We start from the raw sequence: 22,154 nt of genomic DNA, 5'->3' as shown, positions 1-22,154 counted from the left end.
TTGTCTAACGCGTTTTTCCCCAGACCTTTTTGTTTCGCCTTTCGACCAGATATTCTGCATGTAATAAAAGCAGGAGCTTGAAGCACCTTGCTTTGGACTCGAACAATGCGCGCCCTCCGCCTCCTTCCCCCGCACACGGCCGGGCAGGCGGCGAGGGGCGGGGCGGGCTCGGGCCTGCCTCGCGCGGCCTCCCTCCCTGCCCCCTCTCCGGCCGCGGCCCAGCCGCCCACCCACCCCGGCCGGCTCCTCAGCGACCCCCGCCCCGCTCCCGGCCCGGCCCCGGCCCGCCCGCCTCCTCAGGCCGCTCCCCGAGGCCGCCGCTGCCCGGGCGGCGCGGCAGGGGGCGCTGCGCGGGGGCCTCGGCTGCGGGCGGCGGGCGACGGCGGCGGCGGCGGGAGGAGGCGGCCGAGGAGGCGGGGGCGGCGGCAGGCGGGGGGCGGGGAGCCGAGCGCGAGAGGGAGGCGAGCGGCGAGATCCAGGCTCCGGGGCTCCTGCGAGCGAGCGAGCGAGCGAGAGAGCGAGCGACGAGCGCGCCTGGGTGGGAGCGAGCGAGCGAGCGAGCGACAAGCCGCGCCGCCGCCGCCGCCGCGCAATCCGCCGCCATCCCGCCGCCCCCGCGCCCCTCCGCCGCCCGACCGCCATCGCCCGGCCCCGTCGCGCCCGTGGAACCAGACCAGGTGGGCCGGGGGGCGCGGGGGGCGGCGCGGGCCGGGCCGGGGCCGGGGACGGGGCGGCGGGATGGCGGCCGCGGCGGCGGCGGCGCTAAGATGGAGGCGGCGCGGCCCGGCCGGGCTTTGTCCGCGAGCGCGCGGGGAGGAGGGCCGCGGCCCGAGGGGGGCCCCGGCGCGCTCGCCATTGTTGTGATGGCGCCGCGCGGCCGGCCGGGCGGCCGGGGTGGGTCCCGGGGCCGCGGCGGGGCCTGGGCGTCGCGCGAGGCCCGGGGGGAGGCCGGCGGCGGCCGAGTCGCCCCGTGCTGCCCGCTCTCCGGGCGGTGGGGTGCCGGGGGGCCTGCAGCCGCCGCGTCGCCCGAGTTGGGGGACCCTTGCGCAGCCGGGGCGGGGGCGAGGCCGGCGGCCGCCCCAGACAGCCCTCGGCCCGATGCGGGGCCCACAGGGGTATTTTGAAAGCACTTAATGCTCGCTTGCTAAAAACGTTTAATAAACAGGATGTCGCTTGCTCGGGGCCTGCCAGATGGCTTTTTAACCCCCTTTCTCCTCCCCCAGTGATCGCACACGCACGGTGGAGACGGGTGGCGCGTGTGAGATGCAAAGGTGTCCCCCCCACCCCATGCCTTTTCTCTCAATCTGGTGCTGGGGTCGCAGCCCCCCCCCCCAAAGGCGTGCAGCCGCCGGGAGCAAGTGGGGGGCTGGGGCGGCTCTCAGGAGTGTGTGTCATTTGCTAAATGGCTGCCTGGGAGCCTTTCGAAGCCTTGGCTTGTAGGGCTCCGTGAAACTTTGGCCGAGATCTCCACACCTCCCCCGTGTTTGGTGTGGCTTGCAGCATTGTCTCTAGTCTCAGGTGGGGCCCCTGGGGAGCGCCCGGAGGGGGCAGGTTGGGGGGCTGAAGATCCTGCTCTGTCTCTTCCATGGGGCACACAGCTGGCGCTCACTAGTTGCGCCTTGTATGGCTGTTAGTGGAGCTGAGTGGGTAGGAGGACGGATGTTGGTCACCGGTGCCACCCACGGAAGGAAGGAAGCTGTGCTGTGGATGCCACAGGTCCTGGCCTCGGGTCTGGGTCAGGAAGAAAGAATTGGGGGCTCCTTTTCCATGTGGGGCTTCTGTGGTTGAGATGAGGCTGGGATAAACAGCCTTGGAAGCTTAGAGCTGGGGGTGTGGTCCTGGGTCCCCATCCCTGGCGCCTTCAAGTCCAGTTGAAGGCAGGGCTGGAGCAGTTGCCGGCCTCAGACAACAGGCAGAGTCGTGGGGAGGGGGTGCACAGCTGCTCTTCCAGTGGGGTGGACAGTGCTTTGGGGAGCCTCTGCTTCCAAGGGCAGGCGTGTCTGTCCCCTGGGTGCTCGCGACGGGCTGTAGTCCTCGGTGGGCCGGCTTGGACACGTCTGAGCCTGTGTCTGTGATGGGAATATTTACGGCGACCTTGGGTATGTGTTGGGGACTCCAGGGGGTCTCAGGAGATGCAGGGCAGGCTGCAGCAAGGGGGTGAAGCGTGCTGTTGGTGTGGCCTCCCTGTGTCTGGGTCCTGTCTCCTAACTCCTGGCCATGGGTTTCGGTATCCTTGTAAATCCCACTGCCTGGACATCCCGAAATGATTTGGAAGTCTGGGGAGTTCGCCCAGCTCCGGCTCTCCCCTGTTTGTGGAGAGACAGTGGTGGGAGGACTCGGAGCTGCGGGTCTGGGTCCCATGGGCGAGCTGGGACGCGGCTGCTCTCCTGGTCCATCTGCGGACTGGTCAGCGCGCTGGGGCCTTGGCTTGGACAGTCTGCGGGAGAACTTGTTTGGCTTGCCCTGGCTTTCTGGGTCCCAGGCCTCACGTCACTCTTTCGCTTTGCCTTCTGCCCCCTTGGCCAATTCTTTCCATCTGACCTCATGCACCTCCTGCCAGTCTGGCCTGGGACTGGACATACAGTGAGTCGGCTGCTCCTTCCAGTAAATTCTTTGTTTACCTGTGGAGGCTGCCCAGGTCCTGGCCCAGCGGGTGGTGGGGCCTGCCGTGCCTGGATTCCCCTGGGAGTAACAGGCCTGGGGAAGGAAGAACCTGTCGGCCCTTGGTGAGTGGAATTTCAGGAATGGCTGGACAAGAACTGGTCCTGCCGGGCTCCGGCTGCTCTGGCTGCTCTGGGCCTGCCTGCGAGGGATTTTTCTCTTGGCCTGTTCACCCCTGCTGCCTAGCCCCCCGGTGAATTCCAGTTCCTTTTCCTTAAGGATTGGTATCCTCTGCAGTACTGGGGGGGGGGGAGGGGGGCTTCTTTTTCTCTTTTTGCTTTGCACAACGTCCCGACTCGTGTTGCTAATGGCTGTAATGGCTGTGTGCTGGTTGTGGGTCTCGTCATTCCACCGCTTTCAATCGATTGATTGATCGTTGCCGTGTCGGTTTCTATTTCGAACAAGAGCAGGCTAGGTGGGCCAGTGCGTGGATTTCTAAATTAGATAATGAACTGCTCCATCCATCTATCTATGTATGTATCTTATTATGGGCAGGCAGATATTAAGTAGGGCTTTTCGCTGCTGGATTTAAAAACAGTGCCTTCCTCCCGGGAAAGGAATAGTTGCCACAAGAGACATCTGTGGGCCTGAGATCTGAGGCTCTTTTTTTTGTAGGCCTTCTCTGGTCTGGGGGAGTCGGGTCTGAGAGGCATGCTGGGACGCTGCCTGCAGGTGGGGCAAGGAGGAAAGAAGAGATGGTAAGGTTTCTGGGGTGACTGTGAAGGTCTGTTAGTCCTGGGCTTGGTGACTTGAGCCCCGAGTCTGGGCTGAGCTTTGTTCTCTGCCACTGGCGGCTTGGTTTTCCCTGTGAGCCACACAGCAGCCCTTGCCCGGGCTGGGGGTGCTGGTGAGGTGCTGTGTGCAGCTGGAGGCCCAGCGGCTTCCCACATTCTCCTCCCGACTTCCTTCCGTTCCGCTCTGTAGCCAGCCAGGAGCTCAGGGCCGTGTCTGTCTGCCTCTGGCCCAAGAACTCCACGAATCTTCCTGTTGGGTGCTGCAGAGCGGGGTTCAGGGCATCGTCCTGAGCACCCCGTAACACACCGCTATTGACCAGTGTGGTGAAAGGCCCTTTAAGTCCATTTTCCCTTGTTGAAACATGTAGTGTTTTGCTGGGGGAGGGGATCAGAAGAAATAAACATGAAAATAAAATATGGATTGTGTGTAATCTCTCCCTGGAGGAGATAACAGGGAAGATTCTGACGTGTGTTTGCAGTGCTGGAGCAGTGCTTCTGATTATCAGGCACAGTTGGCGGTTTGCTTTTCCTCTGAGGGTAGCCATGTGTTTGTGGGGTCCCCCCTCTGAGCCCTCACACTCTGATATTGCACATTGTAGTGAATGTGTGATAGGCCATGATTTGATTCCTCATGGAAATGGGCCTGGTTGGCCTGGCCCCCTGGGTCTCGCTGCGCCTCGCTGGTTCTCTGCTTCCGCCCCCAGTGGGGATCCCAGTCGCTTACACACGGCGTGGGGGCTTGTCAGGAACTTGCCCTTGGGATCGCCTGAGTCTGGACAAGCGTCTTGTCTCAAATGCTTCCTGTGTGGGGAATGTGGAGGGATGGCACCCCATTGGCATTGTGCAGGCCTCGGGCACAGTGGGAACCTGGAGGAATGGCACCCCATTGGCACTGCTCAGAGACTCTCGGTGCAGTGTGGAGAACGCACGCGGCTTGCTAGAGAGGCTTGGAGAACCTTGTGCTGGTGCTCGTGGTGGGTCTTCCCTGGCCCTATCGCTTTTCTTCATAGCCTCTCAGTATTGGTAAACACAGCTGCTCTTTCTTTAAGATTTATCTATTTATTTAGAAAGTTATATAGAAAGACACACACAAGATTTCCCGTCTGCTGGTTCACTCCCCAGATTCCCGTAAGTGCAGGGGTTGAGTGAGGCGGAAGGCAGGAGCATGGCAGTCCATCTGGATCCCCCTCTGCCTTCCCAGGCGCAGGAGCAGGGAGCTGCATCGGAAGTGGAGCAGTTGGGATTCATATTGGTGCCTTTGTGGAATGCTGGCCTCACAAGTGGAGTCTTAACTTGCTGTGCTACAGCACGCTTACATTTGAAAGAGTTACAGGAGGAGTCAGCTCTTTTGTGGACTGGCTCACTCCCCAGTGGCCACAGCAAGCCAGAAGCCAGCAGTTGCTCTGGTCTCCCTGCCGTGTGCAGGGGCTCACACACTTGGTCTTCGCTGCTTCTTCCAGGCCGTTAGGGGGGCTGGATGGCAGGTGGGGCAGCCAGCACTCAGGTGCTGCCCGGACGGCTGTGCTGGTGTCACAGGCCGTGCCTTTACTTGGTGCACCACTCGATGACTGCCCCCTTTTCCTTAAGCTGGAAGAATACCCACCGCATGCATAGTTCAGCTTCTGTTTAAATAGTGTCTGTCAGGAGACACCAGGCTTTAAGGGTTTTGTTTGTGGAGTCTCTTCCCTTGGTGGAGGGAGGGAGGCAACAGGAGGCAGAGCAGCGCTTCCTGTCACCGTGTGCACAGTGGGCGCTCCTGTGTGAGACGGGCCTCGAATCCCGAGAAGGCAAGCCCAGTTCCGGCTGGCTCTGCGGGTCAGCGAAGGCATTCTGGGAGAATCTTAGTGTGAACCCTGAAACAGTAAGAATGTGTGTCTGAACTGAAGTAAAAAATGTGTGGCCCCCAAGACAGCTCGTGGGTCAGTCTGCTTTCCAGAGGACAGAGGTCCCTGGAACATGGACGTGGGGCAAGTCCCCGCTGGCTGCGAGAAGGGCAAGGACTGAGCCGGCTTTCCCAGCATGCCTTGGGTTCCTGTCTTTGTCCAGGGCCTTGGGATGGGTGGCTGCAGGACCTGCTGGGAGAGCACTGAGCCCGGTGTGTCTCAGCAGGGGCTGTTTACAGAGCAGCTCTGTTGCAGGCCTCCTTGGGAGGGCCCTGTCAGGGCCAAATGTTGGGAAAGGGTTGGGGAGAGCAGAGCTGGTTCTCAGAGGCCATGGGGAATCTTCTAGTGGTTTTCCATTGATAAAAATGTAAGTATAAAGATACACGTGCTTGGGAAACCAAGGCAGAGCAAGCCCCATAGGGCCAGGGCGCTCCTGGCCTGCCCTCAGGTCCTGCCCACTGTGCCCGTCCTTCCAGTCCCTGCAGTGCCCACGGAAATGCGGCCTCCTGGAGGTGGGTGTCTGAGGCAGCAAAAGTGGAACTTGCTTTCCAAACATGTCATAACCGTTTTCTGTACTGTTTATTAGGGCTTGACAAATACGCAGGCGTATGGAGACGAGAGCAGAAGGGCTCCTGTGGCCCTGTATTCCCAGTAGAAGTAGACTTTGTAAACAGCTAATTGGAAAATTCAGGCTGTGTAGAAAAAGTGTAAGGTACAGGCTTGTGTCCGGTCCCTCTGTGGGGAGACTGTTTTGTGATTCCTTCCAGAAAAAGAACCACGTTTTCCTCATGCACATATTTGTGTTCATGGGACCTGGTGGCCGATGTCTGGAGTGTCTGTCACAGCACGCACAGATGGGTGACATCGCTATTTCAGCAGCTGCACGGTGTCTTGTGAATATGCTTGGGTTTATGCTGACTCACTGGTGGACATTTGGTTATTGGGCATTTTTGGATATTACGTAATTTTGGTAAAGTCAAATTTCTGTGGAAAAGGGTACCATTTGTGCATAATGGTATATGCAGCACAGACTCTTGAGGTTAAATAATGTTTTTGTAGGAGTTCTAAGTTTTTCAAAGATTTATCAGCTTATGGATAATACTGTTATGAGCTTTTTAAAAGTTTGTTTGTTATTTTTTTACAGAGGAGAGGCAGATTTACAGAGAGAAGGAGTGGACAGAAAGATCTTCTGTTTGCTGGTTCCCTCCGCAGTGGCTGCAATGGCTGCAGCTGAGCTGATCTGAAGCCAGGAGGCAAGAGCTCCTTCTGGGTCTCCCATGTGGGTGCAAGGTCCCAAGGCTTCCCCAGGGTACAGGCAGGGAGCACATGAACCAGCACCGTATGGGATCCCAGTGTGTGCAAGGCAAGGATTTAGCTACTAGGCCATCGTGCTGGACCCTAGAAGCTTTGCATTATTGCTATTATTTATGTATGTCATTGTGAGCGTTTCAGAGAGGTCCTGCATCCTCTGGCTCCCCATTGATGTGGCCACAGGAGCCAGGGCTGAGCCAGGCTTAAGCCAGGACTTCTTTCTGGTCTCCACGTGGGTGTGAGGGGCCCCCGTGTCATCTCCTGGTTTTCTCTGGCCATCAGCAAGGGACGGAGCAGCCAGGACTGGGTCAGTGTCTGGGCTGCCTGTGTGCAGGGTGGTAGCTTCGTCCCCTGAGTCGTGTTTCTGAGCCTGGAAGTCCCCTGTTGGGGTCATTTTTGAGTGTGTGCTTTCCCAGTCAGTCTTTGAGGCTTGCGGTAGTCATTGCAGGCTGTCAGAAAAACAGCAGCTCTCTGTTCCCCTGGGGTTTCCAGGCAGCCCCTGGGGTGAAGGGCCCTGTGGGGATGCCAGGGCCGTGGCGGGAGACGCCCAGGTTGCCAGGCCTAGCTTGGCGTTTCTGTCAGCTACAGTGTGTCCTGGCAGCTGATGCCACTGCAGAAATGTGAGCTCCTTCACTCAGAGCTCTGCCAGCACCCAGGAAGTTGGTGAGTGTCGCGCGCCTCTTTCTTTGCTGCTGCGTCTCTTCCTGGTGTGTTGGACTTGATCTGGAGGCTGCTTGGCTTCCTGACCCTTGGTAATGACGGCAGTGTGCAGTTGCTCAGGTCCTTCTGCCTTCAGGCCTCGGGGCTGCGACTTCCCTGCTAGATTTTTCAGATCACAGCTGGTGAGCAGGTGCGGCAGCTGTAGAAATGGCACACGTGAAGCACCAGGGTGGTGTTTCATCAGCCCAGTTGGGAAGGACAAGTACCCAGAGGAGCTCTGGCCCCTTGGGGTACTGTTGTTAGCTTAGAGCTCCTTCCGTAGAGAGTTGGCCAGGAGAGTCAGCAGTGCCTTGCCCCGCCCTGCTCTTGCTCGTGATGGACAGGCATCAGCAGATGGCAAGTGTTGGAGCTGAGTGACTAAGGGCTGGGGTTTTGAGTGTTAATTCAGAGGACTCAGGGACCTGACCCGAGGCAGCCAGCTCTCTCAGCAGCCCTATGCGTGGCTCCCGTGGCCAGTGTCCCAGGGCCTGGGGATGGGAATAGGCGGGCTCTGCTGGATGGTGTGTGCCAAGCTCTGTGCTGCCTGCTGACGACAACTCGGAGCAGGGAGCTGGCGAGTGCCCTCAGTGCCAGGAGCTCTGACAACCACAGCAGCAGGACCCTCTCCTTGGGTAGATCCTGGGAACCCTTCTGTGCCTCCTGCCTCCAGGGTGGGTGCCAGTGCAGGCATGGTTTCCAGCTGGTGGGCATTGGACCCCCACTGCTGCTCCTTGCTCTGTCCCTCCTGCTCTCAGAGAGCAGGTGTCCAGGGTCCTGAAAGGAGCACGGTAGGCGTGTTGAGGTGGCGTGTGGGGAGACTGTGGCTTAGCCACTTGGGCTCCTTTGCTGTGGAACCTGGGAAATGGGCTTCCCCCGTCGGGCCTGTTTGCCACGTGGGGCTGGGACCTGGTTCTTAACTTGGCTGTGCTGATTGATGTGACTCCTGGTTGCCAGGCAGCGTGAGGTGTTGTCTGCATGCTCAGCTTGCCAAGTCCTAAGAGCAGCGGGACAGCGAGCCGAGTAGAGGATGAAGGTACCCCCAGCCTCTGCTGAATGGAGACAGTCTTAGGAATTGCCAGCCTGAAGTGAGCGTGAGAGTGGGGAGGTGTTTACCAACAGGTCCTCAAGGGAGCAGGGTGGGGAGGAGCGGTCAGCTGTGGCTCCTGGGCAGTATCTTGGCAGCCCTGTGCTTCCTGTGTGATGGGGTGAGGACTTTGTAGCTGTGTGTGTAGCCTGGATGGGGCCAGCCTTGGGATGGGCCAGAGGTGTTGGTATTGGCCAGAGGTAGCGAGGTTGAAGAGTAGGGGCCGGGTGGGCTGTGATGGACCCTGCGGTGTGCCTGGGTCTGGAGTGTGTTGGGGGAGTCAGGGTAGGAGGGGTGGGGCAGGAATGAAGATAGCATGTCCCTGGGGCATGCCCCTGAAGGCCCCAGCCGGGAAGCTTTGTTCTCGCAGACCTAACCCTGTGTCTAAAGCCGTGGCCTGGGTTTCTGTAGCCTTTGAGTCTTGGAGTAGAAATGGCCTGTGGGTTGTTGGAAAGCCTCAGCCCCTCCCCAACCTTCAATATCTTTAGATTTATTTTCCTTGGAGAGGACATGGGTTGTGGGGGCTGCTCTGTTGACTGTCCTGCGACCAGACGCTGCATGGGGCTCTAAGCTGAGGTGGTGGGGTGAGAGGAATCGCAGTGTGACCTTGGTTTGTCCTTCACCCTCTTACCCGGCCTGCAGTGTGACCTTGGTTTGTCCTTCACCCTCTTACCCGGCCTGGAGGGACAGTAACCTTGATTCATTCGTGACAGGATCCATTCAGTCCCCTGGCCGCACCGGCTAGCTGGTAGAAGTGGCTCGATGCTGAGGGTACCCTCAGGTCTGCTCAGGACAGCCCCCTGCTCTGCTGCCCTCACCCCCCCAGCAGGCCCCCGGGAGTGGGGTGCTCGGAGGATGCTGTTCCTGACCAAGGGAGTCTGACCGGGAAGAGTCAGGGCTGGTGGAACCAGTTACCAGTCTCTTCCCCACCTTTCTGCCCTTTGGGTGCCTTGGACATGAACCGGCTCTTGTATCAGATCCAAGTATCAAAGCACTGGAGTGTTGGTGGGAGCACAGTGTGGTGTGTCTGTGGGGCAGTGGTGTGAAGGGAGGACGCCGAGCTGCGGCCCAGGCCGAAGCTGCTCACGGTGAAAGGAGGTTGGGGTCCACGGCGCTGCTGTGCCTGCAGAGTGGAGTTCCGCAGCCTGATGGAGAGGTGACCCCCGAGTTGGCTTGATTTGTGCTGGTAACATGTACTAGCTACACCTGTAGGCAGTGGTTAGGAAGGTGCCTCGGGTGGATTACAAGCTGTGTATTTCTGGCAGGGTCTGGAAAGGCAGCCTGTGTGCTTTTGCTGGCACACGCTCAGGCTGATCAGGCTGATCCATACAGAGCATGTGGCCTGGTGCTGGAACCAGCAGGGCTACTTGCAGACAACGTGTTCAGCCGTGGTCCCTGGTCGTGTGCTACTGAGTCTGTGCCAGTGCCTTTGCAGGCCCCGCCAAGACCAGGCTTACCACAGGCCTCAGGAGTCCTGGCAGAGTCCCAGAGTGCTGTGGGCATAGGGGGTCATTTCCTGGTGCCAACAGCATGCGCCTTGGGGCAGCCGTCTTGCAGTGCCCCTTGAGTCCCCAGTTCTTCCTGAGTAGACCAGACTGTCCTCTTGACTCGGGTTCGGGTGTTTTTCCGTTTTCTAACTCAGTGATCATGACCTTGGCCAGTGATTTGGCCTTGCTGAGCTATGGTTTCTGCATTCCTAATTCCTTTGTTTGAATGGTGTAAGTGGACTGGCTTACGCTCGGTGGCTGCCCCTGAGCTGTCCTCTGCTGCCCTGCCAGGCGTGTCTGCAGGGAGCCCGAGAGGAAGCGGAGCAGCTGCAGCTCGGGTCCCAGCAGCTCACTGCGCCTCAGTTCCAGCCCCAAGCCGTGATATCTTGTGTGTGAAATGGAGTACTAATACATTTTTACAGTGGCTTATTCATACTTAATTTCTTGTTTGAGGACTTAATTTTCTTAAAAAAAAAAAAGATTTATTTTATATTTATTTTTGCTGGAAAGAAAGATGTGCAGAGAGGAGGAAATAGAGGAAGATCTTCCGTCCTTAAGTTTACTCCCCAAGTGGCCACAATGGCTGAGCTGAGCCAATCTGAAGCCAGGAGCTTCTTCCTGGTTTCCCACACGAGTGCGTGATTCCAAGGCTTTGGGGAGTCCTCCATTGCTTCCCCAGGTCACAGGCAGGGAGCTGAAAGGGAAATGGAGCAGCCGGGACTGGAATCAAAGCCCATATGGGATCCTGGCACATGCAGAGCGATTTAGGCACTAGGCTATTGCATTGGGCCCAAGAGGACCCTAATTTTGAAATTCAGTTTCATTGAAAGATTTAAACTACTTTTGTGGCTTTTTTTGTTGTTGTTGTCTTTTTCCCTTCACACAAGATTTTTTTCTACCTTAAGTTAAAATGCTTAGTTTACTTCTCTGTTAAGAATCTAAGATTTCTGGGGCCCGGTGTGGTGGCGCAAGTGGTTAAGATCCTCGCCTTGCACGCCCGGGATCCCATATGGGCGCCGGTTCGGTTCTATCCCGGCAGCCCCGCTTCCCTTCCAGCTCCCTGCCTGTGGCCTGGGAAAGCAGTCGAGGACGGCCCAAAGCTTTGGGACCCTGCACCCACGTGGGAGACCTGGAAGAGGCTCCTGGTTTCAGATCGGCATAGCATCGGCTGTTGTGGCCACTTGGAGAATGAATCATCTGACGAAGATCTTCCTCTCTGCCTCTATGTATATCTGCCTTTCCAATAAAAACAAAATAATAAAAAAATAAATCTTTAAAAAAAGAATCTAAGATTTCTGGACCCGGTGGTGTGGTCTAGCAGCTAAAGTCCTCGCCTTGAATGCGCCCGGGATCCCATATGGGCGCCGGTTCTAATCCCGGCTGCTCCACTTCCGATCCAGTTCCCTGCTTGTGGCCTGGGAAAGCAGTTGAGGACAGCCCAACCTTGGGACCCTGCACCCATGTGGGATACCCGGAAGAGGCTCCTGGCTTCGGATCGGCATAGCATCGGCCGTTGTGCTCACTTGGGGAGTGAATCATCGGATGGAAGATCTTCCTCTGTCTCTCCTCCTCTCTGTATATCTGCCTTTCCAATAAAAATAAATAAATCTTTAAAAAAAATTAAGATTTCATTTAAATACAAATTTATCTTTGTTTTCAGAGTTTTTAAAATTCTTATTTGTGCTATTTTCCTTAGTATTCTGATTGTTTGATTCAGAAGCTTTTGTGTTACAGAGAAGTGTGCTTTTTGTGGCTGTGGATCCCTCTGGTTGGCTCTGGTGGCGGCTGGTTGCACCGCGCTGTCACGGCGTGTCTGCCGGCGACCTGCGGCTGCGTGGCGGCTGCTGCTCCTTGACCAGGTTGTGTGTCAGTGGGTTCATCTGCCGGCCTACAGAGATTTTTTTTCCTCAAGTTTTGCTTTTAATTTTTTTTTTTTTTTGAAATTACGCCGTCATTAGGTCTGTGTCAGGTACATTTTCGTTGTGAATTAGGCTTCCCAACCCTCAAGCCGTGTTCTGTTTTGCCTATTCTGTTCTGCTCCCTTTGTTGGCCATCACACTGCTGGGTGTCATCCGTGGTTTGTTGTCTTCAGGTGTGAGAATGTTTATGCGCTTCGGTAGTGGACACTTGGAGCGTCTCTCCGTGGGGCGTTCCCAGAGAAGGCTGCCTGTTAGCATGCCCAGGACGCAGTTGGCAGCTCCCAGGGCGCGTCCTGGCCTGTGGCTGTCCGTCCACGCTTGCCACGTGCGAGTGTGGCCTTTGCACTGATGACTGGCCAGCTTTTGGCCTTGCAGAGCCGCTGCCTCTACCCAGGGGTTCCCCAGGTGCCAGGGCGTGCCCAAGGGCCAGGAATAGTGAGACACTGCTGAAAGAGGCAGGGCTGATCAGAGCAGGCCCCGGGCAGGTGGGCTGAGGGATGGAGCGCCGTGGCAGAGCAGGCCCTGGGCAGGTGGGCTGAGGGATGGGGCTGTTCAGTGTGCGTGCCTGGAGGGGAGGGGCTGTTCAGTGTGCGTGCCTGGAGGGGAGGCCCAGTCTTTTCTTCTTGAGTCCTACAAGTAGGTTTTCTTCTCTGGGGGCCCCTCACCGCGCCCCCAGAACACAGCCTTGGTCTTGGAAAGCAGTGCGATCGGCCACCCTCCTGAGACCCCTGGGAGAGGCTGCAGGGTTTGCTTGTCTAGTCTCCCCTCCCCAGCCCCGTGATCTTCCATCCTAGCTCGGTCTTGTCGGGGTTGTGCCTCGGGGGAGGGGATGGGACATGGCTGCCGTGGCTCCCGCTTGTCATTGCTGCTTCTCCATCTGCCCTTTCACCCCAGACCTTTTACTTTTTCAAGTTTCTAATTTTCTTTTTAGTATGTTCACATAGTCGAGAGGGCTGCCTGTCCGTGTGGGCCTCGGGGCAGGGTGTTGAGGCTCAGGGATGGAGGGAAGCTGGTGGGACACGAGTTGACATTTTCCTTTGCTGTTTCTGCTGTGATCATCCCTCTGTCAGAGGGATGAGCCCCCGGGGGTGGGGAGAGCCCCGCAGACCTCTTGAAGGAGGTTGAGAGGTCGGTCGGCGGGGGCTTCGCTCCTCGAGCTGCTTTAGGTTCCTGGCCTCCTGAGAGGCTCTGTTCCAGTTGGTCTTTCTGCTAGCGCTGGCTGGGTATGCGGAGAGGCAGCTGCTGCCGAGAGGGAATTGGCCTGTGGGCCGCGTGTGCCCTGCGAGGCCCGTTAGTTAGTTCCCCTTGGTCGGATGGGATTCCGCAGAGGTGGTGGGCTGCCACCTGCTGCCCTCAGTTCTGCCCTCGTGGCTGGTTTTAGCAGGGAGGTTTAAGTCGTTTTAGGGGAGATGTCAAGTTGGGAGGGCGGGGAGCGATACTTTATGTTGGGCCAAGCTGGCCTCCTTCTGCCCTGCTCTGCCCTGATTCTGGCCCTCTGAGGAAGGTGTCTTTCCTATGGGTGTCAACTGTGAGCGGTGGCTTCTGGGCTGCCTGGGATGGCTTCCTCTGGGTGCCTGCGCTCCTGACAGCTGCCAGCTCCTGAGCCCCCCGGGCGTTGTGTTCGTCATTTCCTTCATCAGCACTGTCTGCTTGGAATCTGTGGGCAGCGTCTGAAGACCTTGTCAAACTCCTCGGAAAAGGGAATGAAAGTAGGGAAGCAAGTAGCATGGAGGGGCAGGCCCGTGGTGTTGAGTGGGGCAGCACGCCAGGGTGGGCGCCTGCTCGGAGGGCTCTCCGGTGTAAAGGATGTGATGGAACACAGACTTGCGGGGCTGGGATTGTGTTCAGTCGTGTTTAGTAGCCGCACTTGGAGTCCTGGCCAGAGAAACCCTAAAACTGGGGCACTTTAGTATTGTTTAAAATGTAGTCACAGCCAAGTGTTCATCTCTGGAGAGTTGTCTGAGAGTTAAAGTATATGTGTGTCTTCTGAGAATTAATTAAAGGGTCCACACCCAGAGCCAAAGGGCTGTTCTCTGCCTTGGTGCCCTGACGCGGTGACAGCCCTGCGTGGGGACGGGATCCTGGCACCCTGCGCAGCCCCGTATGGGGATGGGATCCTGGCACCCTGCACAGCCCCTGTGGAACGGGATCCTGGCACCCTGCACAGCCCCGTATGGGGACGGGATCCTGGCACCCTGCACAGCCCCTGTGGAACGGGATCCTGGCACCCTGCACAGCCCCTGTGGAACGGGATCCTGGCACCCTGCACAGCCTGCGTGGGGACGGGATCCTGACACCCTGCGCAGCCCCTGTGGAACGGGATCCTGGCACCCTGCGCAGCCCCGCGTGGGGACGGGATCCTGGCACCCTGCGCAGCCCCGCGTGGGACGGGATCCTGGCACCCTGCGCAGCCCCTGTGGGACGGGATCCTGACACCCTGCGCAGCCCCTGTGGGACGGGATCCTGGCACCCTGCGCAGCCCCGCGTGGGGACGGGATCCTGGCACCCTGCGCAGCCCCGCGTGGGGACGGGATCCTGGCACCCTGCGCAGCCCCGCGTGGGACAGGATCCTGGCACCCTGCGCAGCCCCTGTGGGATGGGATCCTGGCACCCTGTGCAGCCCCGCGTGGGGATGGGATCCTGGTACCCTCCAGAGCAGGTAGAGGCCCGCTGCTGGGTGTGCCCAGCACTGCGGCCCTGTTGGCCGACTGGAGGCTTCGCTGCTGCAGGGGTCAGGAGAGAAGAGTACTGTGAGGGTGGGCGAGGAGGACGCAGGCGGGCACCTTGGGGACAGCCCCCTGAGGCCGAGCTCCGGGTCAGCAGCAACGTGTTTGTTTTCTCATTTCCTCCTTACAAAAAGGGCAGAAAAGAGGGTGAGTGCTGTGTGCGTTCTGAGGTAGCTGGTGAGGCAGGTCTGTGTCACAGCCCTGTAGGACAGAACGCACGCTGCTGTCAGAGAGCTTGGCGGAGTGGGGATGAGACTGGGTGGTCCTGAGGACCCAGTGTCGGAGCTGGCGCTATGGGCTTGCATGCGGGAATGTGAGCTGTGACCCTGGCCCAGGGGGTTGAGGACTAGGTGACCCCCAGGGGCACGCAGGCCAAGTGCGAGAGAGCAAGGGTGGGGAGGCTGGTGCCCACGCCTGGGCCTGGGGGCTTACTGGGGTTTTCTTTGGCTTCCTACTGAGCTGTCTTGGAGGAGAGGGCTGCCCTGTTCTGGAAGAGGCTGGCGGACACTGGCATGCCACACTCCTCTCCTGGAGCTGATTTGCAGTCTTCTTTGGAGAGGTCTGTGCTGTGTTTTGTAGGTGCAGTGACTGGCCAGCCGCCCCCTCGCCCTCTCAGATGGGCCAGCTCCTGACTCCTGGAGGAGTCTGTGGTCTGTGGCGGGTTTTAAATTTTTTTTTTTATTGGAAAGTCAGATTTACAGAGGGAAAGATCTTCCATCCACTGGTTCACGCCCCATGTGGCCACAATGGCCAGAGCTGAGTCAATTAGGAGCCAGGAGCTTCTGAATCTCCCGCACGGGTGCAGGGTCCCAAGGCTTTGGGCTGTCCTCTACTACTTGGCCACAGCAGGAAGCTGGATGGGAAGTGGGGCTACCAGTGCCCATACAGGATCCTGGCACATACAAGCTGAGGACTTTAGCTGCCAGGCTGCTGGGCCCTCTGTGGCTTTTTGAAAGCTGCCCTGTGTTTCTGACTGCTGGGCTGGTAGCCATGGGTCATGCTGTTGTGCAAGTTAGAATTCTCACTTACAGGACCCAGCTAGACCCACAGCTATGCCCGCACCTGCCTGCTGCCCCTTACATAGGTGACTCTGTTGAATTCATCTTGTGTTGTTTTTATACTCTAGGTCAGAGATTAGCAAAGTGCTGTCCCAGTTCTGGCCGCTTCCTATTTGTGTCAGTGAAGTTTTTTTTATGATTTATTTATTTTTATTGGAAAAGTCAGATATACATAGAGGAGGAGAGACAGAGCGGAAGATCTTCCGTCCAATGATTCACTCCCCAAGTGACTGCAACGGCCGGTGCTGCACTGATCCAGAGCCAGGAGCCAGGAACCTCCTCCAGGTCTCTCACACGGGTGTAGGGTCCCAAGGCTTTGGGCCGTCCTCGACTGCTTTCCCAGGCCACAAGCAGGGAGCTGGATCAGAAGTGGATCAGAAGTGGAGCAGCCGGGATTAGAACCGGCGCCCATATGGGATCCCGTGCGTTTGAGGTGAGAACTTTAGCCGCTAGGCCACGGCGCCGGGCCCGAGTGAAGTTTTATTGAAACAAGCTGTATTCCCTGTGTATCACCTGCGATTACTCTCATGATGCATTGGCAGAGCCGAGTAGCTGGAGCGGAGACTGCGTGGTCCACAAAGCCAGATGGGGCTTATTGTCTAGCCTCTTACAGAGAACTTAGCAGGTCCCTCTGCTCCTGGAGTTCAGGGGCCCATGGGGGCATACCCATGGGTCAGTGAGCAGCTGTGCTCGTGTTTGGAGGGTGTGTCTCCTTAGTCACGCACCTGGATGTCCTGGTGATGAGAGTCCCGCCAGGGTTGGCCCAGCCCACCAGTTTCCATTTGTGATGCTGGTTTTTGAGGTGTCCTTACTAGTGATGGGGTCTGATTTCTTCTGTGCAGAAGACTGTAGGTCCTTCCTGCCCACAACCGCAGCACTCAGGCCAGATTCATCCTGTGTCCTGCACTGGGCCGTGGTGTGAGGCTGTGCTGGACATAGTAGGTTCTTCCTCTAGTCACTGACTGAAGGGACTTACGCCAAGTGAGTGTCCCGAGGTGTGCGAGGGGGAGGACCAAGGGGAGCAGATGGGGGGCTCTCGTTGGCTCCTGGACCTTGATGCATTCCTCTTGGCTGGAGCTCTGGTCCTTGGAGGTGTGGCATGACGGTGCCACGGTCTGTGTGGGCCAGAACACAGCTGTTGAGCCTGGCATGCCTGTTGGCAGCCCTGACTGTGCAGTGTCTCCTCTAAGCAGTGCTGTCTGGGCGTGCAGGCTGCTGTCTGGACTCTAGGGCTGGCTCCAGCACCTGGTGGTCTTGTGACCCTGGACAAGTTACTTGCCCGTCCTGACTCGGAATGTGTAGTGTCGGGGAGCTGAGGGCATGGGGTGCTTAGCAGGGTGCCACTGCTGAGCAGTGCTAGCGGCCACAGCCCCGGGTGCGCAGCTGTGGCAGTTCCCAGATGGTCTGCTCAGGCACCTGACGCTGGCTGCTAGCCAAGTGTCAAGTGAGATGACTCCTGTTACCCGGAAACGGCTTTTGATGAAACAGTGCAAGGAGACTTTCTCTCTGCACAGATGGGAACCTGTCTGGAGAGGCGGGGCTTGGCTGTTAGGTGGCACTTTGGGCACATCTTGCTGTTTCTTGTTTCAGCCAAGCCTGGGCCTCCCAGTGCTTTCTTGGGTTGCCCAAGAATGCAGATCTGCATTTGTTAACTGCTCTTGGCTTGGCTTGCTGGTGCCTCAGAGCTGCCTTCTGGGGGATTGTAGACCTTGTCTTGACTGCCTCTTGGCAGTTTTCTCTTGTAGGCAGTGATGTCTCAGTAGCCCAGGCCCTCTGTCAGTGTCTCAGGCACCCCTGTAGGCAAACAGGGGGTGCCTTGGGGGCCGTGGGGATGGTGCAGGCTGGACTCCTGTGAGGTGGGGCAACCCAGGTCTGCTTCCTGTGTAATAAATACGGCGGGTCCTAATCACGTTTTGGGAATAAAAGCAGTTCTGTGGCTCACAAACCAAAGAGATGGCAGGTGGCCGGAAACTGGACCTGGTACCTGCTCGCCTGCGAGGATGTGGGGGTCCATCCCAGCCACCTCTTGTCTAGTGAATGCAGAGCGATTCTGCTGCCTGTGCCACATGCCAAGCCTTGGCCTTTGCTTTCTTCCCACGATGAGGTCAGGCTACAGGAGCGGGGGCTGATTGTAGAAGCTCAGTAGATGTTTGGAAGTTGTGGGAGCCCTCCTGTTAGTGCTGCCGCTCTGATGCCTGTGAAAAACAGCTGGCAGGCAGGGACCCTGGATGCGGAGGCCATGGCAGGTAAGTTAGACTTGTGAAAGAACCTTCCGTGGTGGTAAGGTCCATAGACTTCCATAGTCACAACTGCAGACTTGGAGGGCGCCCTCCACGCCCCCCACACCTGCGTGTCCCTGCTCACGTTTCTCTAAGGGAGCAGTGAGCTGCAGCTGCCTGTGGGGAGTGAAGTGAGCAGGTGTTAGGCCCTGCCCCGTGGGTGTTGTTTCCATAGTGTAAGAACACAGGTGACTGCCTGCCAGCATCCCAGACTGGTTTCAGGGTATAACCCCAGATGTGTTGCGCGCTCGTTTGCATTATTTATATGCTGGATTTTGAGAACCAGCTGATGCTTTAGAGTTCTAGTCCAGCACTTCCTTCAGAGACTGGGGGACAAGGTCAGTGATGTATCCGACAGGTGTGAGAAGAGAGCCGCTTGAGCGTGTGTGCGGGGGCAGTGCAGGCGCGTCCACGGGCTCCTCGTTGCGGCAGCACCCAGGCTGAGCTCTCAGAGCGTGTGTCCAGGGCCAGTGCAGGCGTGTCCAGGGGCAGTGCAGGCGCGTCCGGAGCCAGTGCAGGCGCGTCCAGGGGCAGTGCAGGCACGTCCAGGGGCTCCTTGCGGCAGCACCCAGGCTGTGCTCACAGAGCGTGTGTGCGGGGGCAGTGCAGGTGTGTCCGGGGCAGTGCAGGCGCGTCCAGGGGCAGTGCAGGCGCGTCCAGGGGCTCCTTGTTGCGGCAGCACCCAGGCTGAGCTCTCAGAGCTGGAAGTGTTTTACCAGGAACGGAGCAGGTGTACACTTCGTGTTTGTTGAACGGTTGGCTGTACTGGAGGATGCAGCTCAAGTGGGAGTTGTAAGCCGACAGCAGCTGTGATGCGGTTGTCACATCCCAGGGGTGACTCTTGTTTGTGCAGTCTTGCCTGGTTCCTCTGGCGTGCTGGGTGGGAATGGCTGGTTCTCAGAGAAGCATCGGATGCACCCCGTGGACACACGGAGACTGACACCGCTGTCCACAGCCGCAGGCAGGGCAGAGTCACACGGATTTTTGTGTCAGTGAGCCAACAGACTTTAAGAAGACCTTCTAGCAGGCTACAGAAATGGAAGTGTTTTCTGGTTAGATCTTGCAGTTTTGTTATATTTAAGATTCCACATTGAGGGCCTGGTACGATGGCTTAGTGGCTAAAGTCCTAGCCTTGAATGTGCCGGAACCCCATATGGGCACAGCTTGTCTATTCCCAGCAGTCCCACTTTCCATCCAGCTCCCTGCTCGTGGCCTGGGAAAGCAGTGGAGGACGGCCCAAAGCCTTGGGACCTGCACCTGCGTGGGAGACCCAGAAGAGACTTCTGGCTTTGGATTGGCTCAGCTCTGGCCATTGTAGCTGCTTGGGGAGTGAACCAGCAGATGGAAGATCTTCCTCTCTGTCTCTCCTCCTCTTTGTATATCTGCCTTTCCAATAAAAATAAAAACTTGTTTTTTTAAAGTAGTTTTTTTTTTTTTAGATTTATTTATTTATTGGAAAGTCAGATATACAGAGAGGAAGAGAGATAGAAAGTAAGATCTTCCTTCCGATGATTCACTCCCCAAGTGAGCGCAACGGCCGATGCTATGCCGATCTGAAGCCAGGATCCAGGAACTTCTTCCGGGTATCCCACATGGGTGCAGGGTCCCAAGGTTGGGCCGTCCTCGACTGCTTTCCCAGGCCACAGGCTGGGAGCTGGATGGGAAGTGGAGCTGCTGGGATTAGAACCAGCGCCCATATGGGATCCTGGCGCGTTTGAGGCGAGCACTTTAGCAGCTGCTAGGCCATCATGCCCAGCCCCAGAGTGACAGTCTTTAATCTATTGGTTCAGTCTCCAGGTGTAGGCACAAATGGCAAATCTGGGTGAAACCAGGACCCGGGAATTCCACCTGCCTCAGAAGCAGGTGGCAAGGAATTGGCTATCAGCTGCTGCATTCCCGGTCTCATTGGAAGGGACTCTGGAAGCAGAGACAAAGCCAGCTGTGTTGGCCCCCTCCTGGATGGCTGCATGGCTAGTGATGGGCCAGCCCAGAGCCGGAAACTAGGTGCCCCATCCAGCTCTGAAATAGGAGGCACCAGGGACCAGGCCCTCGGGCTGTCCTCCCGCTGCTCTTCCCAGAGCATTAGTAGGGAGCTGGGTTGGGAGTGCAACAGCCATGGCGTGAGCCAGCACCCATGGGCACACTGGCATCACAGGAGGCCACACCATAGTGCCAGCCCCCACATTTGAATCCTAACCTGCTTGACTTGTTAAATCAGAATGATTCAGATTGTTCACCACCTCTCCTTCCTTGGCCTGTTATCAGGTTGATTTATGGCTGTTTGCTTTTGAATCAAAAGGTGTAGTGGCGATCCGGCAGGGTGCATGGCTGGACAGAGGCAGACACCACCCACACTACCAGTTTTGCTCAAAAATGTTGCTGGAAGCTTTACTCATGGGTATGGCTGCTAGCCAGCTTTTTAGGCAGAAGAGAGATTTTGTGGAACATGCTTTTTTTTTAAGAGTTATTTTCTATTTTCTTTGAAAAAATATTTACAGAGAGAAAGATCCTCCCTCTGCTGGCTCACTCCCCAAGCGATGGGCCGAAGCTGAAGCCAGAAGCCCATTCCAGGTCTCCCACGTGGGTGCAGGGTCCCAAGGCTTTGGGCCGTCCTCGGATGTCCTTATGGGATCCTGGAGCTTGAAGGTGGAGGGTTAGCTAGTTGAGTCAATGTGCCAAATCCCTCTGCTTCTGATCTAGCTCCCTGCTTGCACACCTGGGAAGGTAGAAGAGGATGAACCAAGTCCTTGGGGCCCTGCATCCACTAGTTACAACTAGGCTACCACACCAGGCTTGGAACATGCTCCTTTTTAAAAAAGATTTTAATTTTACTTGAAAGAGTTACAGAGAGTGAGGGACACACACACACACAGATTTTCCATTCCTGGTTCACTCCCCAAATGGCCACAATAGCCAGAGCTGAGCTGAATTTGAAGCTGGGAGCCAGGAGCTTCCTCCAGATCTCCTATGTGGGTGCAGGGTCCCAAGGCTTTGGGCCGTCCTCTACTGCTTTCCTAGGCTATAAGCACGGAGCTGGATCAGAAGTGCAGCAGCCAGGACATGACCTGGCTCCAGTATGGCATGCCAATGCTTGGAGGTGGAGGACTAGCTTGCTGTGCAACCATGCCAGACCCTGTAACGTGCTTCTCGGTTAGCTGCGTTACCACAGTTGGTCCTATGTAGGGCAGGATTCACATCCAGTCTGTCCTGCATGTCCTGGCCCACCTTTGCGGTAGGTACATTTTGTAGTGCCCAATGAAAATACATTAAGAAATAAGTGTGAATTTCCTGTTATTGATGTAATATTATCATGATTTAGTGGCTAAAAACAGCTTCAATTTATTCTCATAGCTCTAGCCAATTGAGGCAACACACCAGGCATAGCTTCTCCACTTTTGACCAACTCCCTGTTTATGGCCCGAGAAAGTAGTGGAGATGGCCAGACCTTGGGCCCTTGTACCCATGCAGGAGACCCACTAGAGGCTCCTGGCTTCTGACTGGCCCTGCTCCAGCCATTATGTTCATTTGAAGAATGAACCAGCAGTGAAAGCATGTCTCTGTGTGTCTCCCCTTCTCTAACTCCACACTTCAAATAAATCTTTTTTTAAATTTATTTTTGGTGTGTAACTGCACTTATGTACATAGGTGGGAGAGTTCCCAACCAGGAGGGATCTTTTCTGTTTCATATGGATTTGTTCAGCATCAAAACCTAGATTTCATCTAATTTTAATAAAAAAATTCCAGGTTGATTAGCATCTGGTCTGAAGCAGGTCTGGGCCAGCCTTTGTCCTCAGAGATGTTGTTAAGGCGGATCTTCACCACATGCGGCTTGTGTGGGCGACCTTGGTGGGGCGAGAGTTTACAGAGGACCCAGGGTAAGCAGGCAGTGAGGCGTCAGGCACAGAGTCAGAATCGGGTCCTTTGTACTTGTACCCCTGGTCATCGCTGCTCTTTGCTCCTGGTACTTGAGGCAGACCCTGACCTGTCGGCCATCGCTGTTGGACAGGAGCACTGCTCACTGAGGTGTGGGTGCTGCTTGCTGTGTCTTTGCGTTGAGCGCCCCTCTCCCCCACCTGCTGCAGTGCCTTTAGCACCCCTGGGCTCAGTCACTGACTGGGAGCAGCCCTCCCTTCTGCTCAGTCTGCAACACCTGAGCATCGCTTGGCCCTTGGCGGCTGAGGCACTCAGCCATGAGGGGAGAGCAGCCAAAGTCACGGGAGAGGAGAGGGGTTCTGCCCTGAAGAGGAGGTGCTGGCTGTCCCCCCACACGCTGTGCTCAGCCCTGTCCACAGGCCCTCTTTGAGGTCTTGTGC

The 22,154-nt window shown here is 57.1% G+C and overlaps 2 protein-coding genes across 2 annotated transcripts in view; one reads left to right on the top strand and one right to left on the bottom strand.

Annotated features, from left to right (window-relative positions):
* Nucleotides 1-247: 247 nt before the first annotated feature.
* Nucleotides 248-1,587, bottom strand: LOC121172582 (basic proline-rich protein-like). Its single transcript, XM_041004666.1, has 3 exons — nt 1,474-1,587; nt 570-1,144; nt 248-491 (listed from the first exon to the last, which is right to left on the bottom strand). The coding sequence occupies exons 1-3, from the start codon at nt 1,585-1,587 to the stop codon at nt 248-250; spliced, it is 933 nt and encodes a 310-aa protein (XP_040860600.1).
* Nucleotides 615-22,154, top strand: part of PRRC2B (proline rich coiled-coil 2B) — a 74,289-nt gene continuing 52,749 nt past the window's right edge. Inside the window, exon 1 of the mRNA XM_040963656.1 lies at nt 615-677. The gene's annotated coding sequence lies outside the window, so the exon portion shown is untranslated. The remainder of the gene's footprint in view (nt 678-22,154) is intronic.

The sequence above is a fragment of the Ochotona curzoniae genome, unplaced genomic scaffold, assembly GCF_017591425.1.
Source record: "Ochotona curzoniae isolate NIBS_2020 unplaced genomic scaffold, NIBS_Ocur_1.0 scaffold_3208, whole genome shotgun sequence".
NCBI classification, from domain to species: domain Eukaryota; kingdom Metazoa; phylum Chordata; class Mammalia; order Lagomorpha; family Ochotonidae; genus Ochotona; species Ochotona curzoniae.
This window is presented reverse-complemented; position numbering and strand designations above follow the sequence as displayed.

Excerpts from the sequence above, each read along its gene's own strand:
- LOC121172582 (XM_041004666.1), bottom strand. The coding sequence starts at position 1,587 with ATGGAAGAGACAGAGCAGGATCTTCAGCCCCCCAACCTGCCCCCTCCG. Across the intron at positions 1,145-1,473 it reads CCACACCAAACACGGGGGAG|CAAGCGAGCATTAAGTGCTT; the intron begins GTGTGGAGATCT and ends AAACGTTTTTAG. Across the intron at positions 492-569 it reads GCGGCGGCGGCGGCGGCGCG|GAGCCCCGGAGCCTGGATCT; the intron begins GCTTGTCGCTCG and ends GCTCGCTCGCAG.